Consider the following 20,053-nt stretch of genomic DNA (forward strand, 5'->3'; position numbering starts at 1 on the left):
ACCATCAATGTATCCACGCCAACACTTATTATTGCTTGTGTTCTTGATAATAGCCATTCTAATTAGAGTTAGGTGAAATCTTAGGGTGGTTTTAATTTGCATTTCTCTAAAAGTGATGAGCACTTTTTCATATATTTGTTGATCACCTGTATATTTTCTTCTGTGAAATGTCTGCCCAGTTCCTTAGCCCATTTATTGATTGGGTTCTTACTATTTTGGGTGTAAAAGTTTTTTAAGTTCTTTATAAACTTTAGAGATTAGTGCTCTGTCTGAAGTGTGTATGGAAAAGATTTTCTCCTACTCTGTAGGCTGTCTTTTCACATTATTTCCTTTGCTGAGAAAAAGCTTTTTAGTTTGAATCTGTCCCATTTATTGACTCTTGCTTTTATTTCTTGTGCTATGGGGGTCTTGTTAAGGAAGTCTGGTCCTACGTCAACTTGATGGAGATTCTTTTTCTTCTATTAGGTGCAGGGTCTCTGGTCTAATTCCTAGATCCTTGATCCATTTTGAGTTGAGTTTTGTGCAGGGTGAGAGATAGGTTTAATTTCATTTTACTGCATATGGATTTCCAGTTTTGCCAGCACCATTTGTTGAACAGGTTGTCTTTTCAGGTGTAAGTTCTTAGCACCTTTGTCTAGTATGAGATAACTGTACTTATGTGGGGATGTCTCCATATCGTCTATTCTGTACCATTGGTCTACCTGTCTGTTTTGGTGCCAATACCATGCCATTTTTGTTATTATTGCTCTATAGAAGAGTTAAGGTTTGGTATTGTGATACCTCCTGCATCACTCTTCCTGCTCAGGATTGCTTTGGCTATTCTGGGTCTTTTGTTCTTCCAGATGAATTTCATGATTGCTTTTTCTGTTTCTATGAGAAATGCCATTAAGATTTTAATTGGAATTGCATTAAATCTGTATAGCACCTTTGGAAGTATGACCATTTTGATAATATTACTTCTGCCTATCCAAGAACATGGGAGATCTTCCCATCTTCTAAGCTTTTCTTCAATTTTTTAAATGTTCTGTAGTTTTCATTGTAGAGATCTTTCACTTCTTTGGTTAGATTGATTCCCAAGTATTTTATTTTTTTGAGGCTACTGTGAATGGAGTTGTTTTCCTCATTTCCCTTTCAGACGTTTAATCGCTTATGAATAAAAATGCTTTAGATTTATGTGTGATTTTTATCCTGCTATTTTGCTGAATTCATTTATGAGGTCTAGAAGTTTTCTGGTGGAGTTTTTTGGATGCTCTAAATAATCATGTCATCAGCAAATAGTGACAGCTTGAGTTCCTCTTTTCCTATTCGTATCCCTTTAATTTCTTTTTTTTTTTTTTTTTTTTTTTTGGTCATAAGGAGCTCTTTTTTTTTTTTTTCTTTTCTTTTTTTTTTTTATTGTAAACAAATGGGATACATGTTGTTTCTCTGTTTGTACATGGCGTAAAGGCATACCATTTGTGTAATCATAAATTTACATAGAGCAATGTTGTTTGATTCATTGTTATTTTTTTCCCTTCCCCCCACCCCTCCCACCCCTCTTTACCCTCTATACAGTAGTTCCTTCCTCCATACTTGCCCCCCTCCCTAACCCTAACTCTAACCCTTCCCTCCCCCCCATTATGTGTCAACCTCCACTTATTAGCGATATCATTCGTCCTTTGGCTTTTTGAGATTGGCTTATCTCACTTAGCATGATATTCTCCAATTTCATCCATTTGCCTGCAAATGTCATAATTTTATCCCTTTAATTTCTTTAGTCTGTCTAATTGTTCTGGCTAGCATTTCAAGGATGATGTTGAATAGAAGTTCTGAAAGAGGGCATCCCTGTCTTGTTCCCATTTTTAAAGGAAATGCTTTCAGTTTTTCTCCATTAAGAATGATGTTGGCCATGGGCAGAGCAAAAATAGCCCTTACAATGCTGAGGTATGTTCCTACTATCCCTATTTTTTCTAGTTTCAAGCATGAAGGGGTGTTGTATTTTGTTGAACACTTTCTCTGCATCAATTGAAATAATCATATGATTCTTAAGTCTATTGATGTGATGTTGAACCAACCTTGCATTCCTGGAATGAACCCCACTTGATCATGGTGCACTATCTTCTTAATGTTTTTGTATGTGATTTGCCAGGATTTTAAGGATTTTTGCATCTATATTCATCAGAGATATCAGTCTAAAATTTTCTTTCTTTGATATGTCTTTGTCTGGTTTGGGTATGAGGGTAATACTAGCTTCATAGAATGAGTTTGGAAGGTTTCCCTCATTTCTATTTCCTGGAATACTTTGAGAAGTACTGGAATGAGTTCTTCTTTGAAGGTCTTGTAGAACTCGGCTGAGAATTCGTCTGATCCTGGGCTTTTCTTAGATGATAGGCTTTTCATGGCTTCTTCTATTTAAATGCTTGAAATTGATCTGTTTAAATTGTGTATGTCCTCCTGGTTCAGTTTGGGAGGATCATATGTCTCTAGGAATTTGTCAATGTCTTCAATATTTTCTATTTTGTTGGAGTATAGATTTTCAAAGTAGCTTCTCATTGTTACATATTTCAGTGGTGTCTGTCATGAATTTTAGTATTTGAGTTTCTCCTTCTCTTTGTTAGTGTGGCTAAGGGTTTGTCTATTTTGTTTACTTTTTCAAAGAACCAAGTTTTTGTCAGTTTTGTGAATTGTTTTTGTTTCAATTTCATTGATTTCAGCTCTGATTTTAATTATTTCCTGTTTTCTACTACTTTTGGTGTAGTTCTAGTACTTTTCTTCTTTTTCTAGGGCTTTGAGATGTAATGTTAGGTCATTTAGTTGACTTAATTCTTTTCTTGAATGTGCTCCATGCAATGAATTTTCCTCTTAGTACTGCTTTCATAGTGTCCCAGAGATTTTGATGTGTTTCATCATCATTCTCATTTACCTCTAAGAAATTTATCTCCTCCCTGGTGTTTTCTGTTATCCATGCTTCATTCAATAGCATATTATTTAGTCTCCAGGTGTTGGAGTAATTTTTTTGTCACTGATTTCTAATTTCATTCCATTATGATCGGATAGAACACAAGGTAGTATCTCTATTTTTTTGCATTTCCTAAGGGCTGCTTTGTGGCATAACATGGTTCATTTTAGAGAAGGTTCCATGTGCTGCTGAGAAGAAAGTGTATTCGCTCGTTGCTAGATGGAATATTCTATATATGTCTATTAAGTGTAAGTTATTGGTTGTGTTACTGAGTTCTATGGTTTCTTTGTTTAGTTTTGTTTGAAAGATCTATCCAGTGATGACACCTTATTTTTATTCCTGCCTTTTCCATCCATTTCCATTTCCTTTTATCCTCTGTAAATAATGTCTTATTGTTTCTTTTTGCCAAAGGAGCAGAAACATGTATATTTTCAATAATTTTTTCCCCTTTCTTTCTTACATGAAACCTATGAAGTTCTCCTTTCAATTGATTTTCCCCTTAACACTATATTCTGGAAATCACCCCGTGTGTAGAGTTCTTTGCTGTTTTTTGTTATAGCTGCACAGTGCACCACTTTGTGGTGGTTGAAGGATATGGAATATCATCCCTCAGGGAGAAAGAAGGCAAACAATGGGCTTTGGACTCTGGACCTTCATCCCAGTAACAGTGGGTTTAGAACTCTTACAAACTAGTTTCCTGATTTGGGCTTTGAACCTGACCAACTAGTATCCCAACCAGCATATTCCAAGTCTCTAATGATTAAGTCACACTAAACATTCTGTATGATTAACTCATTAAAACCTATAAAAAACAGATCCCTCTTGTAACCAGTTGTCATTTTCTCCCCTGAAAATGTGCTGTTCTGCCACTGCTTAATAAAGACAGCTTGCTGATCTGTTGAGGTCTGCTCTTGTTCGTTTTCTTTTTTTTTTTTTTTTTTTAATAGTGGTAGGATTTTGGTGGGTGTGCACTGGGGATTAAGCCTGGGAACATTATACCTCTGAGCTACATCCCCAGCCCTTTTAAAAATTTTTATTTTGAGAGAAGTTTCCATTAAGTTGCCCAGGTGGACCTCAAACTTGTGATCCTCCTGTGTCAACCTTCTAAGTAGCCAAAATTGTGTGTGCTAGTGTACCTGGCTGGCAATAGCATATTTTACTCAGCCACTCTTCTACATATGGGTGTTTAGGTTATTTCCAATATTTTGTAATTATAAGCAAGGCTGCAACATGCTTTTTTCATATATGTTTTTGCAATGTTGAAAGTATGACTATGAAGTAGGATCACTGAGTCAAAAGGTTAATAAATGTGTTATTTTGTTAGAAATCACCAAATTCCCTTCCAAAAGATTATATGATTGCCTTTCTACCAACCATTTATGAGAGTTCATCAGACCTACTTTTTAACTAGAAGTGATGTTTTCTGAGCATTAAAATTGAAGTACTTTCAAACCGTGCTGTACAAGACAGCCCACAAAAACAGCTATGCACTTAATGAACAGTGGGAAATAACTCTTTCAGCCTAGGACAGCTACTCACCTGTACAGCCTTCCTTCTCACTTATCTATTTGTCATGAAGGACCTACTCTGTAGAGAAGGGGGTGGAATGGAAGAGGGAGGTGACCTACATATGGCTTTGGATATCTGGGTCCTCATCATGGAGGGTGCAATGAAAACAGAGGGTACCTCCCCTGCTTCCAATCATGCTCTGCTCCAGGCTAACCATGTGGACTTTGATGGTGTTGTAATTTACTGTTACCCACACCTTTCCACAGAGCCTATATATTTTGAAAGAATAGATCCCTACCCCTGGATCTAGAAGTGGGGCATATGGCTCAGGACCAAGCTAACTAACCCATGATCATGACCTGGTCATTGTCAATATTTCAGGTGTGTTCCCACCCTAGAAGAGCCAGATAGAGACTGCATCTGATAAGAGAGAAACTACATTCATGTTTGCCCAACAGATCCTCTCAGCTAAAATAACCTTGAAGCCTGTCTTATCTCTGGACTTCCACTTTTGTGACTCAATAAATGTCATTAATTGTTTAATTAAATAAGTGTGGGATTTTCTGTGACTTATAAATAAAAACATTCTGATTTATATAATGAGCAACATATGAGAACATTTCTTAAGAACATGCTATTCCCTAGGCTTTTTAATAAAAACTGAAGAGTAGATGGGTAGAAAATTATGTCCTTGCATAAAGCTCTTCCACTCCAGGAGTCCATTAGTCATCCTGCTACTGATGGCCAATTCTACTACACTCACGTGCCACTGAACAGTGGGGACAGGTTCTGAGAAGTGCCGCTGTTAGGTGACGTCACTGTGTGAAATCAGTATAGAAGGTCTGTGCGATGGAACAGTTCTAAGATGCTGAGTATTAAATGACATTATAGAAAAGTAAAGCAGGAAAAATTTCCTAGTTAAAATAATCACTGCCATCCTCTATATTAATTAGTATTGCACTTTGGGGCCGCGGATGTAGCTGGGTGGTGGTGCTTGCCTGACATGCGCAAGGCCCTGGGCTCCATCCCCAGCCCCGCGCCCACAACACCATGTAACGCTTTAGTCTTCCCTTACCCACTCCTCTGTGTACTAACGTGGACCCAGGATGGTTTTCTGAGGAGGGATTTTAATGGAGCCTGTGGATAGGGTGACAATCATTTTGATGCTTAGTTGTACACCTTAGTTTTCAGATGAAGAATTTAACTGGGCTCAGAACATGACCGTGCTTTCTGCTTTCTACTTCCAAGAAAAAACAGGTCCTCAGACTAGGACTTTTCCACCTTTTTGAACTTCTCACCTGGAACTCACCTGCATCTGCACGTGTTTTTGACTTTGTTTCTGATCATAGCGGAGGAGGCCTCTGCTCGTGTGCGACGCTGCTTTCCAAGCTTGCTTCTCGGCCTCCCAACTGCAGACACCCTTCCCGAGGCGCGCGCACGGCCCTGGGCCCTGGGCCCTGGACCAGGGCCTCCTATTGCAGGGCTGCAATCCAGCCCCGCCATTTCTATTTTGAGGCAGGTCTCGCCACGTTGCTGAAGCTGGTCTCCAGCCCGACCCGCCGGCCTCGCTCTACCGCAGGCTTGTGCCACCCGCCCACCGGAGTCCGCTCCAAGCGCCACGTCTGCACACGCTTCCCGTCGGCATCGGAGCGCGCGCGACTTCAGGCACCGTCACCTTCTTCCTCCGTCTGCACCGCGGCCTGCGTGACACTTCCCGTCGCTCCGTGAACCCACCGCCGTCGGGTCGACGCGGCAACACAGGCCGCGGCGGCTCGGCCTCCTGGTCTGCGAGGCGGGGCGCGAGGCCGCAGCTCCGGGCCTGAGGACGGAGGGCCGACCCAGCGCGCGGGCGCCGAGCCCGCGCCACCCGCTGTCACGACCGGGGCCCTAGCGCCCAGCGGCCGCGTGCCGGCCCGGTCCTGCCGCAGCCCAGGGCCGACTCGCCGGGCGCGCCCGAAGCAGCGCGCGGCAGAGGACGCGGGCGGCGGGCGAGCACGGGCAGGCGACCGTGCGAGTAACCGACGGGCGTCGCCCCCACCGCAGCGGGATTCCGGCCCTGACGCGGCCGCGCCGAGTCCGCAGGCTGGGCGAGCTCCGCACCTCCCCGGAACGGCCCGCCAGTCACACACGGCCCCCGGAGGCTTCGGCCGAGTGGGCACACTCGGCCGCCTGCTCAGTAAGTGCATTTTAATCGTTAAAAAGACCAAACACAAGACGCCGGTTTTGCCTCACTGAAAGAAGCCCAGGCTCAGGACCGACAAGACGAAGGCACCAGCCGACTTCCGGTCTCCAAGGAGACGCGAGGGCGCGGCAGAATGACGTCACCCGGAGCGCCCGCAGCGTCACTGCGCATGCTCGTCCCCCAGCGGTCGAGGGCCTGCGTGGTGCGCACGCGCGCTCCCGTTGGCGGCCGGCCGGCGACCCTGACTGGCTGAGTCTTCCACGCCGTCGGTCAATGGCGTCGGAGGCGGGAAAGTTGAGCCTCCCGTACGCCAGGCCTCCGGGGCGATGTGCAGTGACTTCTGTAGGGCTGAGTCGGGGACCGAGGTGAGAGTCCCGGGTGGGGACGCCGGGCGGGCGGGGCTCGCGGGCGCTGGGTGGGGGGCGCGCCGCCCGCCCCTCCCCGGCCCCGGGCCGGCTCGGAGTCCGCAGTGCGCGCCGAGCGGAGGCTTTCCCGACCGTGCCCGGCGCACCGCGCCAGGTCGCTGCAAAACCCCGGCGCTTCGCCGCCTGGTCGCGACCGAAAGCCCCTAATGAGCGGCCCCAAATGAGACCGCCCGTTGGGCAAGGAAGCGAGCAGAAGGCGGGCCCGGCTGGAGCGTCTGGAGGCTGCGCCGGTACCCGCGGCTGCTTATGGCACCAGGTCCCTGTTATCTCAGAATTCGTTCCGGAGCCACGCGAGCCGTTTCAAGCCCTGCAAGAATTTATTCAGGGATCAAACCAGGTGTTGATTGGTTATCGTGTGTTGACCACCGGCCAAGCGGCAGGGGTAAGAAACCAGAGGCAACTTCGGTACCAAAAAAGGTGCTGTCGAGGCTGCCTTGAAATCTACAGTTCATGCAGTAAAAGCATGCTATCCAGTGGAGGGGCTGGCATCGTGGAAGAGTAATGGCAGCAGTTGACCGAAGCCTTAATGACCATTTGATGTGGAACCATGAGGAAGAGAAGCAGAGGGAGTAGCACATGCATGGTTCGGAGTTCAGCAAGGGCAGTGTTTTGGGGAATTACAAGTAGTTCTGCATAATCGGGACAAAGGGTGTAGGGGATGCAGTGTTGGGAAGGATCTCCTATACAAATGGGGAAGAGGAAGTGGTCTCCGAAGGGTAAACAGACTTTCTGTGGAGGACCAGATAGGAAATATTTAGGCTTTGTAGGCCTTGTGTCTGTGTCACAGTTGCTGGACTCTGCTGTTCTAAACTGAAGGCAGGCAAAAATTGGCAACCAAATGAGCACATTCCTAACCTTTTGGATTTGACCTGTTGCCATAGTTTGACAACCTCTCCTTAAGAGTAAAGCCTCTGTTTAAGAACTGCTACACTTAAAGCCATATTTAGTTGGGCACAGTGTTCTACGCCTGTAATTCCAGGGGTTCTGGAGGCTGAGGCGGGAGGATCAGGAGTTCAAAGCCAGCCTCAGCAATTTAGTGAGCCCCTAAGCAACTTAGGGAGACCCTGTCTAAATATAATATTTATAAAAAAGGGCTGGGGATGTGGCTTAGTATCTGAAGGCCTCTGGGTTCAGTCCCTTGTACCCAAATAAATAAATAAATTTTTAAATGATCATTTGAAACCCAGGTTAAACTTAGATGACTTTCACAGGCAGAACAAGCCTAGCATCCAAAAGTGGAAGTCCAGTACAGAAACGTTTTGAAACAAAGAACTTAGCATTTATCCTTCACTTACCATGTCTGTCTGAAGATCAGCTGAGTTATCTAGCTCATTATTCAGAGTGGGTTGAAGTGAAACAGAGAAAATAGGAAGCTAGGTAACTGGTGCTACCCTCTTTTTCCTTTTTAACAAAACCAACTAAGCCTCTTTTTCTGTGTCTTTGGGAATTATGTGGCTATTACTTAATTGGGACACTTTTCTTTCTTTGCACATTAGTTTGCTTTATGGGCTTTGCTTGGAGGAATTACATTGAAGAAGATACCTGAAGCCATAAGCTCTGTGAAAAACAAATAAGCTACTTGAAAATTTTAATTCACTAGAATTACAGTCTTATAAAAGAGTTCACCTTTCCTGTGAGTGGTAGGGAAGAGACATTCATAGGATCACCAAGAAAACAAAATTGCAAAGAATATTTTAGAACAGATTCTAGGGATGCCACAAAGTGGAAAACATACTAGCAATCAATTTAGACAGCATTTGAAAAAAGTTTGGTATAAATGAATCCATTGTAACCATGTATTCATATAATTAGCAGTGGAATTTTTATCAGAAAAGACACCCATGGTTTCATTTGCTTATAGTTGTTAAATAGCAGTGTGCTATAAGTTTTGTGTGCCTGTAATTCCAGCTATGTAAGAGACTTAGGAAGGAGTAACATTGTAGCCCAGGAGTTTGAGGCCTCCCAGGCAACAGCAAGTCTCCATCTCAAGAAAATAAATGAAGATGATTGGAGATGTAGCTCAGTGAGCTCTTGCCTAGTGTGTGTGAGGCCCTGGGGTCAATCTTCAGTACCAAAAGAAAAAGGAGATGGGATGTCTTGAGTTTTGGAGTTGCAAAATAAAAAGTTGCAAGTGTCTGCCTAGTTTTGGTTGCTATGCATGGCAGAGTGGTACTGTGCTTTCTCTCTCCTCTCTTCTCTTTTCTCTCTCTCTCTCTCTCTCTCTCTGCTGGGGATTGAACCCAAGGCCTTGTGTTTGTGAGGCAAGCACTCTACCAACTGAGCTATGTCCCCAGTCCCCCTTTCTTTCTGTTAACTAACCACCCTATTGTTATTAAAGTAGCACGTTTATTAAAAAATTCCAATAGTTCTAAAATGAAAAAGTTGGAAACTTTCCATCCCCATTATCATTTACCAAGGACAATGCTGTAAATATTTTTATGTTCTTCCAGAAATTTTCTGACAACATAATTTGAAAGCCAGGATGTACAGTGCTGGACTTTGGTCAGGAACAAGCTTTGTGATTTAGAATATCATTAAACTCTGCTTCTACCTTTGTAAAAGAGGGTAGAAGCCTACTTTCTTATTTCCTTTTCTGCTCTACCTGTAGGAGGTGATTTCCTGTACTTTGTGGCCTTTCCACTAAATACAGTTTTGTGTAGTAAACATTATAAATATTGATAATGATGACTGATTTTTTTCTCTTAGATATAGGGTGGCCTCTTTGCCAGAGGCAAACATTAACTATGACAAATATTTAATATTTATTTTAAAATAGTAATTGGTTTGTACAAATAGGCTTTTAGAACAATGCTTATCACCTTCAATCTTTGCTTTCCTTTTCACCCAGAATAGAATTCATGCTCTGTCTTTACAATTACTTCATTATAAGGACTACAAATTTCCTTGCCTCTTTATACCTCTAACCTACTTAAGCTAACCATGGTTAGGTGTATTGTCATTGCGTCTCTGCCCATTTAACTCTGACTAGAGAAAAACACAACTCTGCAGATCCATTTCACCTTAAATTTATAATCATCAACTTCAAATGGGCACTCAATCCTATTACATCTCATGAGTAATTCATATTCTCACATAGAATGTATCTTCAAATCTGACCTTATCCCCGAAGTCCAAATGCATATATATATATTCTGTTTTCTTCTTGACATAGCTAAACATATGCTTCCTAGGCTTCTCAAACTTAACATCATCTTTGATTGAATCCTGGCTCCAGGAAAACTACAAAGAAATGTATATATATCAGAGAAGGGTCCTGGATGTAGTAGTGAGGTTACAGTTGTAATGTGGTTATGCTGGAGAATGTCTTTTCTGAGGAGCTAAACTATTTGAGGGAAAGTGGTTCAACAAAAGAAAAAGCTAAAGCAGATTTGTTGAAATGTTAGCAATTAATGAATCCAGGCGAAGGGGTATGGATGTTCATATAATCCTGTCGGTTTCAAATTTTTTCAAAATTAAGACAGTGGGGAAAGTTAAAAACTAAACTCGAAACTCTACATTAACTAAAACTATACTACATTATCTGAAGTCTTGATTTATCACCACACATGTACACTTACCCTCAACCTTCTCCTCAGACCTTCCCATCTCATTAAATGGCAACTGCATCCTACCTGCAGCATAGCCAGACAAGTGGGAATTGTCCTAGAATCTGCATTTTCTTTTGGATCTTACATTATTCCACTTCATTAGCAAATCCTATCTGCCATACCCTCGACTGGTATCTTGGATTTGGCCACTTTTCTCTGCTGTACTGCCGCCATTCCCGGGCCCTGTCACCACAATCTACTTTTTTGCAGTGGCCTCCTGGCTTCTGTCTTCTTCCCCATCTCCACTTACCCAGTGTGTACACACAGGGCACCTGTGGTCTGCTCTCCTGCCCTTGTGATTTTGTCTGCTGCTTTTTGCCTCACTCTTCTTTGTATATTAACACTAAACACACCTGACATTTTACTTCATTTTTATGTTGTCATCCTTTTTAACTCCCATTCTTGGCATTGAGGGTTCGTGAGAGCAAATTTGGCTTCCTGTTGGGTTTACGCCTTTGGTGCCATGTCTACCGTAGTGTTTGGCCTATAGTAGGTACTCAGTTTGTGTTTAATGGTTGAATTTCATGCCTTTCTCTTCTCTCTTCCCTCTTCTTTCTACCTTGCCTGGAGTCGTTGAGAAAATACAAGACATTTGGTAAGAACTCCCTTAATTTTTCCCGTTGTCTTTCCGGTACTGATTTCTAGTTTTTTTCCATTGTGGTCAGAACACACTTGGTTTGATTTTGGTTGTTTTAAATTTGTTATGTGTTCTAAGGCCCAGGATATTTTTTGTCAATGAATTTGTTCCATGGGTGCTTGAAAAATTATGTGTCCTGCTGCTATTAGGTGGGGCGTTCTCTAGGTGAGGTCCTGCGGGAGTGTTTCAGGTCTGTGTCCTGCTGATTGTCTGTCTAGCAGTCCTGCCAGTTGCTGAGAAGTGAGTGTTGAAGTTGCAGCTGCGATTGGACTTGTCTGCTGCTCCTTTCAGCTCTGTTAGTTTTGCTACACGTATCTTGAGGCTCTGATGTTTGATATCGCTACACTAAAGATCATTGTCTTTCTGGTGGCTTGATCCTTTGTTATGTAATGTCCTTTCTTGTCTCTAGTAATTTTCTTTGCTCTGAAGTCTTCATTATCAAATATCAATATGCCAGCTCCTACTTTTTCATCAAATCTGTATTGATAATAATATATATATACTGATTTTCTTGAATTCCCTCCCTTTAAAATACTGATTTTTGCTCCTGAAAGCAACTTCTGCATGTGTGGTAAGCATTTCATCCATCCCTTTCCCCTCCTCAGGGACATCACTCCTGCCGTCAGTACCACACTTAAGGTCATTTTCCTGTTTTCTGATCTTTGTATCAATCTTTTTCCCGTCAGGATCCCAGTTTAAAACAGTAGGCAAAAACAAAACCTTGGTGCCCCGCCACGCCCAGTTCATTCCTGTGCTCCGAATGGCAGCGGTATTTCTGCCCTTGATCTCCACTTCTTGTCTCCCATTTTTTTTTTTTTTAAGTACATCACAGTTGCACATAATTGTGGGGTTCACTTCAACATATTTATAGTTCTCTCTGTTCAGTCTCTTCCCTCCACTCCTCCCCTTTAGCTTTTCTCCTCATTTTCCACTGAAAGTACACCCTGTCATAGTTGTCGCTGGCCTTTGTGTTGCCAGTGCAGCAGCATCCTTTCTATGTCCTCTTCATTCTGGACCTCCACTGTTGATCACATGACTCCTAAAAAAAAAGGTCCCAGGGCCTGGGGAATAAAAGCTCAGTTGGTAGAGTGCCAGCCTTGCACACACAAGGCCCTGGGTTCTAATCCCCAGCACCAAAATAAAAAAGTTCCCTTCCCTCTGAAGGACCTGCCTTTGTCAAGCATAGGACTGAAGGAACCCAGGAGAATGCCTACTTTATGCAGGCAGGCTGTTGAAGAGTAAGGAGCAGATCAGCACATATCTTTATTCCTGCTGTTACCATTGCCCACTAGAAGAATCCTTCTCCCCTGGGGACATTGGAAAGAGGAGGGAGAGTACCCCAGAAGTGTTTGTCCAGCGGAGTTTCTCCCTTACAAGTAGGCTTGTGGCATTCGACCATCAAAAGCTCTTGCAGTTTTGATTGTGTGCTTTCCCATTTCTTGCTACGAACTTGCATATGGTTGATTTTTCTGTCCAAATGAAGTTTTGAAGCAGAGTATATAACTTTCTGATGAAATCTTAAGTATGCCCTTACTAGAATTATTAATTAATTTGTTGTAACGTCCTAAGGTTAAAGTTCGTTCTTATAAATTCTGCTAGAAATTAATGCTGCTTAAGTAGATATATATACTTTGTGCTTGACTTTTTATGTATCTGTTTTTCATTTTCAAATAGCATTATTTCTTTTTTATTAAATTTTTTTTCGTTGTTGATGGACCTTTATTTATTTACATGTGGTGCTGAGAATTGAATCTAGTGACTCACACATGCTAGGCAAGCACTCTACCACCGAACCCCAACCCTAACCCCAGCGTTCTTTTTTTAAAAAGTTATTATGAAAGCAGCAGCCCTTTTGGGAATATACTTAGAAACAATAAAATTTAATCATGTACTATGGAATAACAGTTGCCTTTTCCATATGATTTAGACAAATGCTTGATTCAAGGGTCAAGCCTTGTCCTCTACCCTAAAGGGCATCTGAATTTTCAGTGACTGAGGGTCTTATTTCCCATGTGAAGAGGACTGCCCTCTAATTCTAGGGAATGTCCATGCTGAGGACCACACTTTATATTGCTCATGTACGTGTTAAGGCTTCTTGCCCTTGCCTTCTTATTCATTCCAGCTGCTTCTCTTGTGTATACAACCGTGTGTTACTAGTTACGTATACATTTTTCTTAAAGTAATTTCCTCTGCATATCAGTAGTAAAACTACTAAGAATTGATTCAGCTGGGCCTCTTACAGTGTAGGGTTGTGAATATTTGATTTAGGATGTTTGCTTTTTTCTGTGTGTGGTGCTAGGGATCAAACCCAGTGCCTCTTGCATGCTAAGCAGGCATTCTACCACTGGGCTACACCCCCAGCCGGATATTTACTTTTTTAGGTAATGTTTTATATTGTTTACACTGGTTCGAAAGCACTGCAGGAGTCCATCTGCAAATAGATTTAATCACAAAAGGCCAAGGGAGAGGGGAATGAACTTTTAACCAGTGAGTCTTATACACATTTGCCTCAATGTCATTCATTTCTAGTTCATTTTAAGTGCTCTTCTTGGTCTAGTAGAAGCAATAAAGTGCTTCCTTTATGGAAAAGGTGTTTCCATAACTAAATTATGTTTAAAAAAAAATCTATGTGATATGTGTTCTAGTTAACAGACATTAAAGATTTACCCCCTCTAAAATGGACTCTTATCAGTGTGTGTTAAGAATCTTGACGATAGCCATAAGAATACACCTTGACTTTTATTTAATAGAAGTTTGTATAGATTATGCAAACATGATATGTCACATCATAGTTTGAGATTCTTTATACTCTTCATTCTTTCCTCAGTTCTACTTGCCTGTGCTCTCTTTACCTTTAAATTAGCAGGCAGCTTCTATGTTTTTGCCAAGCATAAAGCATTGCATTTTGGAATTGGTGGTGGTAAGCCAAGATCTTTTTCCTTTAAAGTGTTTACATTCCAGAAAAGGGAGACAGGCCAGTAACATGCTTTTTGTTTTGTTTTTTTTTTTTTTTGAGATGGGGTATTACTATGTTGCCCAGGCTAGCCTCAAAATCATGATCCTCCTGCCTCAGCCTCCCAAGTAGCTCGGATTGCCTGGCTTGGTAATGTCCTCTTAAGTATGGAAATAGCCTCATGAAGGAATAGGCCTTGAAAATGCATAGAATTTTCATTCGTTCAGTAGTCTAGACCTTAAGGGATTTAATTGAAGGAATAGGGTAAGGAGATTCCAGATAGAAAAAAAAATTTTTTTCACCCATCAGTGTACATTTTGTACAGCAATTCCCCATCGTGGGGGATATGTTCTAAGACCCCTGATGGATACCTGAAACCACGGATAGTATAGAACCCTACTACTTTTTTCCCCCTATGCACACACACACACACAAATTTAATGCCATTTCCATCTTAAGCACTTATCATGTACTTTGGTTTTAACTTTGTAGGTTGAGGTGCAGCAGCAAAATTAGCCAAATTTATTTTTCCTTCTTTACAGTTTCACAGCTAGTAGGTTTATTCTTACCAGAGGTCTTAGCAAACTTGATCATACCATATTTTTTCTTATTAAGTCAAGAACGTTCCCCTTTGCACTTAAAGGAAGCATTTTAATGCTTCTCTTGGATATATACAATTTGCCAGCATCACTGCTCTTGGGCTTTGTGTTCAAGGATTATAGTCGATCTGATAACAAATGGTTACTGTAATTAATGGGCAGGTGGATCTACAGTGTGGATACTCTGGAGGAAGGGATAATTTATGCCTGTCACATCATACTACTTAGAATGGTGTACACTTTAAAACTCATATTTTTTTTTCTGGAATTTTTCCATTTAAATATCAGAGATTGGTTGACCACAGGTAACTGAAACTATACAAGAGGGGGACTACTGTATGTAGCTGAAAAAAATACAGTATGTGTCGAACCTCTCATTCAGAATTAAAGATGCCTTGACATAGACAAAACTGGCCACCCCCTTTCCATGGTACCTTATGTACATTTCTATCATAGCTCCTGCACAATTTTATCATACTTATTTTTAGTCCTTTGATTCTCCCCACTAAATTCTTTGAGGATAGCAACTCTTTCTGCTATATCTGTATATCCCACAACTGCCTCTCCTAGAACTCATTTGATTTTTGCATGAAATGTTCACAAATGAATCTATATATAATTGAATATTACCCCTTTTGCAGACTGTTTACTCGTTCTAGTAGTGCTGAGCTCTTTGTTGGCATTAAAGTTTGAACTAAGAGGTGGTTCAAAGCAGTTAGTTGCCTACACAGGAGGTCAGATTTCACCTTCAGCATAGTAGGTACAAAAGTTCAGTTTAGTTCCTGTGCTCAGAGTTGGTTAGAGTCAGTGACTGTGACTCTGGGGTTGGATGGCTTAGTAGGAAAATTCTAGGCTTTGGGAGTCAAAGAGATCTTGGTTGAATTCTGACTCTGGAATTTACTAGTTTTCCTATGTGAAAAATTGAATAACAACAAATTGGGTAATGTGACAAAGGTGATAATGTGTATAAAATATGTACTGCTGATACCACAAAATACACCAATAAAACCTAGCAGATACTGACTCAATCCAAATGCCCTATCTATTAGTTAAAAATATTAGTGAAGCCAACAGAGTGACGTGGTTGTAGCCATTGTGTCCTTCCTAGTTAGGAAGCTCCACCTCAGAAAGTTTGCTTAAGGAAACAAGAAGTACAGCTAACCTTCCTTACTTGTGTGTTCTGCTTCATGGATTAGATCAACCGTGGATCAGAAATACTTGTGTCTTTTCTAAATATATACAGATCTTTTTTCTTGTCATTACTCCCTAAACCATGCTTTACATGGGCTCTACATGGTTATAGGGATTGTAGTGATTCTAGAGATGATTTCAGTTCTACAAGAGGATGTGGTATGCTGTGTGCAAATATGCCAGTTTGTGTAAGGGACTTGAACACATATGGATTTTGGCTTCCGTGGGTTCCTGGAGCCTGTCCCCTGCTATATTTGAGTTATCCTAATGGTTGTCATACTGTTAGTCAGCTTGCTATCACTGTAATAACTGAAGCCAGGTGTGGTGATGCATGCCTGTAATCCCAGCAGTTCAGGAGGCTGAGGCAGGATGATTGTGAGTTCAAAGCCAGCCTCAGCAACTTGGCAAGACCCTGTCTCTAAATAAAATATAAAAATGGGAGGTGGCTCAGTGGTAAAGTGCCCCTGGGTTCAATACCTGGTACCAAAAATAAGTAAATAAATAAATAAGTAAAATAAAATACCAGAGATAAACAATTTAGGGTTAGGGAAAGGAGGAAAAGTTTATTTTTGCTCAGTTTGTGAAGTTTCAGCTCATGGGTGCTTGGCCCATGGTCTTTGGACCTGAAGTGAAGCAAATATATCATGGTAGGAGGGCATAGCAGAAGAATTGCCTCACCTCATGGTGGCCAAAAAGCCAAAATAGAAGGAACCAACATCCCAATATCTCCTTTGAGGGCACACCCCCGTGATCTAACTCCCTTCTGCCAGACCCCACCTCCTAAAGGTTCCACCTCCTCCCAGTAGTGTTACCTTGAACACAAGGCCTTCAGAGGACATTGAAGATCCAAACTCTAGTAGCCACCAAACTGGTTCTGGTAGGTCTTCAGAAGGATTAAACTATCATGTCAAGCAGAACTTATTTCTTATAAGAGGTCAGCAGAACTAATCACTTCTCAAACTTTCTTTCCCTTCTGAAACCACAGGTTGAATATTCCTGGCTTCTTTTCACCCATTCCTTAAATCTGGGCAACATCAATTTCAATTTTTTATAACAACCAGTCAAGTATATGCCAGATTTTAAGGGTCTTTTCTACTAAGTTTGAGAATTCTTATCTCACAGACTGACTTCTATGAAGTAGTGAGACTGTCCATTATTTCTAAGCCTAAACCTAAGGGTGCATCTAATTCAAAGTTCTGACAGGTCCTGTCACCCTTTTGTATTTGGTATATTCTGCTTTGACATTGTAAAACATGATTGTGAATATTCTCAATGGTGCAGTTTTCCTTCTTTGAAAGTGAATTTGATTTTTAATAACAGTGGAAAATCAGATACACGTTGGCTGGGTCAGGTAGATAATTAGGGAGAGTAATACCATCTTTGTCGAAGAGTTGTATCAACAAAATTATAATACTGTCTTGAATACTATATTACTAATTCGTAGAGGGAAGTTTTGAGTGATGAGAGTAAACAATTAGAATAATTTCATAAGTTAATTCTGATAAATTTGTGCATAAGCTTTTAAAGATATTTAAGAGTTGTTCTGTATATTCTATGCTCCATCTTGTCTGAAAGTTTCTCTTATTTTCAAGCTGAACTCTGAAACCTGGAAGTCAGTGGTCCTTACACTTTTTGGTCTCAGGACTGATTTAAGCATTTAAAAATTATTGAGGGTTTCAAACAGCTTTTGTTTATATGGGTTATTATCTGTCAGTAAAATAGAAATTTTAAAATTATCTTCATGTACAAGTGACAATAATGAACCCATTGAATATTATTAAAAATATATCTTTATGAACAATGATTACATTTTCTTAAACAAATTCCATGAAAAAAGTACATTGTTATATGTATTTGTAAATCTTTTTAATGTATGGCTTAATAAAAGTCAACTGAGTTTATTTCCTGTATCCAGTTTATTACAGTGTATTGTTCTAGTTAAATAAGTCTATGAAGACCTTCTGTCCTATCAAAGATGGATAGTTATAAAGGGGAGGAGCATTTCAAGATAACTGTGGGTATTCTTTGGAACTGCACCAAAGCTTCACTAGTATAATTTCTAAGGGTTAATTGCAATGTACAATGTAAAATTTTATGTATCTTTTCATACATTAAAATTCATTGATACATCTTATACTTTTGTGTGTGTGTGTGTGTGTGTGTGTGTGGTCCTGGGGATTTAACCCAGGGATGCTCCACCATTGAGCTACATCCCCAGCCTTTTATTTGTTTTTGGAGAAAAGCCTTGCTAAGTTGCTGCGGCTGACTTGACACACTTGAAAGTTCTCTAGCCTTAGCCTTCTGAGTTGCTGGGATTACAGGTGTGCACCACTGCACAAGGGTAATTGATCTTATACTTTGGGTAAATATTTTGCCTAAGAATGATTTCACATCATGATTTGGAACTTTGGAAATACTGGTTGTACAAGTCGGGGTTCAAAAACAACCAGTAACTGAGCACAGTGGTGCATTGTAATCCCAGCAGCTTGAGAGGTTGAGGCAGGAAGATCACAAGTTCAGAACCAGCCTTAGCAATTTAGCAAGGCCCTAAGCAATTTAGCAAGACCCTGACTCAAAGTAAAAAATATGAAGGGCCAGGGATGTTTCTCAGGGGTTAAGCACCTCTGGGTTCAATCCCTGGTACCAAAACAGAAACAACCAATATGATGGATAGGTAGATATCAGAGGTTTATTATGGAAATTGGCTTGTATGATTATGGAGGCTCAGACATACCAGATATGCTGACAACAACCTAGAGAGTCGAGAAAGCTGGTTATATAATTCAGTTGGAATCAGAAGGTGTGAGTCACAGTTCAAGGCTAAAGCCTTGGCATACGTGGGTGGGTGCTGATGTTATCCCCAGAATCTGACCTCAAGAATCAAGGCAGGAGAAAATGGATGTCCTGGTCTAAGGAAGGAAAGAGAACTCACTCTTCCTTTGCCTTTTTCTATTTGGGCCTTTGAAGGATTGGATAGTGCCCACCCACATGGGTAAGAGTAGATTGAGTGCTTGCTTTGCAAGTACAAGGTCCTGAGTTCAATCCCCAGCACTGCCAAAAAAAAAAAAAAAAGAAAAAGAAAAGAAAAGAAAAAGAAAAGGGTAGATTGATTTTTACTGTCTGCTGATGAAATGCTAATCTCTTTGGAAACAGACACACCCGAAAATAATGCTTTAGTAGCTACCTGGGCATCTTTCAACTAGTGAAGTTGACAGTAAGTCACTAGAAGAATTCAGAATTCCCTGAAGTCTGTGACACTTGTCATAGTTTGCAGTAGTGCAAAAATGTGGGTTAAAGTCCAGGGGAGTTCTACACACAGCTTCCAGTTGTCCTCTTACAGTGGATTTGTGGACAAGGCTGAATTCTCCTTGTACTGATGTGTGACAGTGGACAGAATTAGTTATTCGTGTGACTGGTGTCCAGAAGCTGTCTTGAGGCCCTGCCATATAGATGTAGTCAACTACCTACACAGCTTCCAGTCACTTAGACAGGACCTGGTATCATGTGAGCTCAGGGCTACAGATGCTTCAGTCAGGCAGGACATTCTGAGGGTTTAGAGATGAGCAGGGACAAAGGCCAGCCCTGTCTTTGGGCAAGGCTGAAATATTTGCTATACAGTGTGCTTCCCATGTCCTCATAAGGAATATTTTCAAAAGTATGCCCAAGGGTCATGATTTAATAAAATTAAATGTTCTGACCTAAAACTAGTTTTGTTCTGTGTGTTCATGCTGGTGAAGAAAACAATATGTACTTAACTTCTCAGTGCCACTTCCTTGATCGTACTAGGTGCCATCAGTGGAAATGTGAGCCCCATAAAAAAAGGAAAGTGTCTGTTTTTTAGATTTTTCTGAGAATGGTTTTCACTGTGGTCATGCTCTCAGGCTGTTCTAACGCTGAGCATTGCATCTTTACCTCGTTTTGTAATATAGTCTCTTCTAGAGGACCTAGACCTAGCTTACAAGTCCTTTGAGGGTAGATTCATTATCTTCTTTATCTTTGTAGTCTCCATTT

The 20,053-nt window shown here is 41.2% G+C and overlaps 1 protein-coding gene across 2 annotated transcripts in view; it reads left to right on the forward strand.

Moving 5' to 3' along the window:
• Positions 1-6,486: 6,486 nt before the first annotated feature.
• The window catches only part of XRCC2 (X-ray repair cross complementing 2), a 28,977-nt gene continuing 15,410 nt past the window's right edge, over positions 6,487-20,053 (forward strand). The window contains exon 1 of one of the 2 annotated variants that reach the window (XM_079151058.1): positions 6,487-6,994. In XM_079151058.1, the coding sequence (XP_079007184.1) occupies positions 6,956-6,994 (39 nt within the window). In that variant the 5' untranslated portion in view covers positions 6,487-6,955. Of the gene's footprint in view, positions 6,995-7,200; positions 7,437-20,053 lie in introns of those variants that run through there. The other variant, XM_079151057.1, reaches the window with a different exon arrangement.

Source organism: Sciurus vulgaris, assembly GCF_902686455.1.
Source record: "Sciurus vulgaris genome assembly, chromosome: 8".
Taxonomy (NCBI): Eukaryota; Metazoa; Chordata; class Mammalia; order Rodentia; family Sciuridae; genus Sciurus; species Sciurus vulgaris.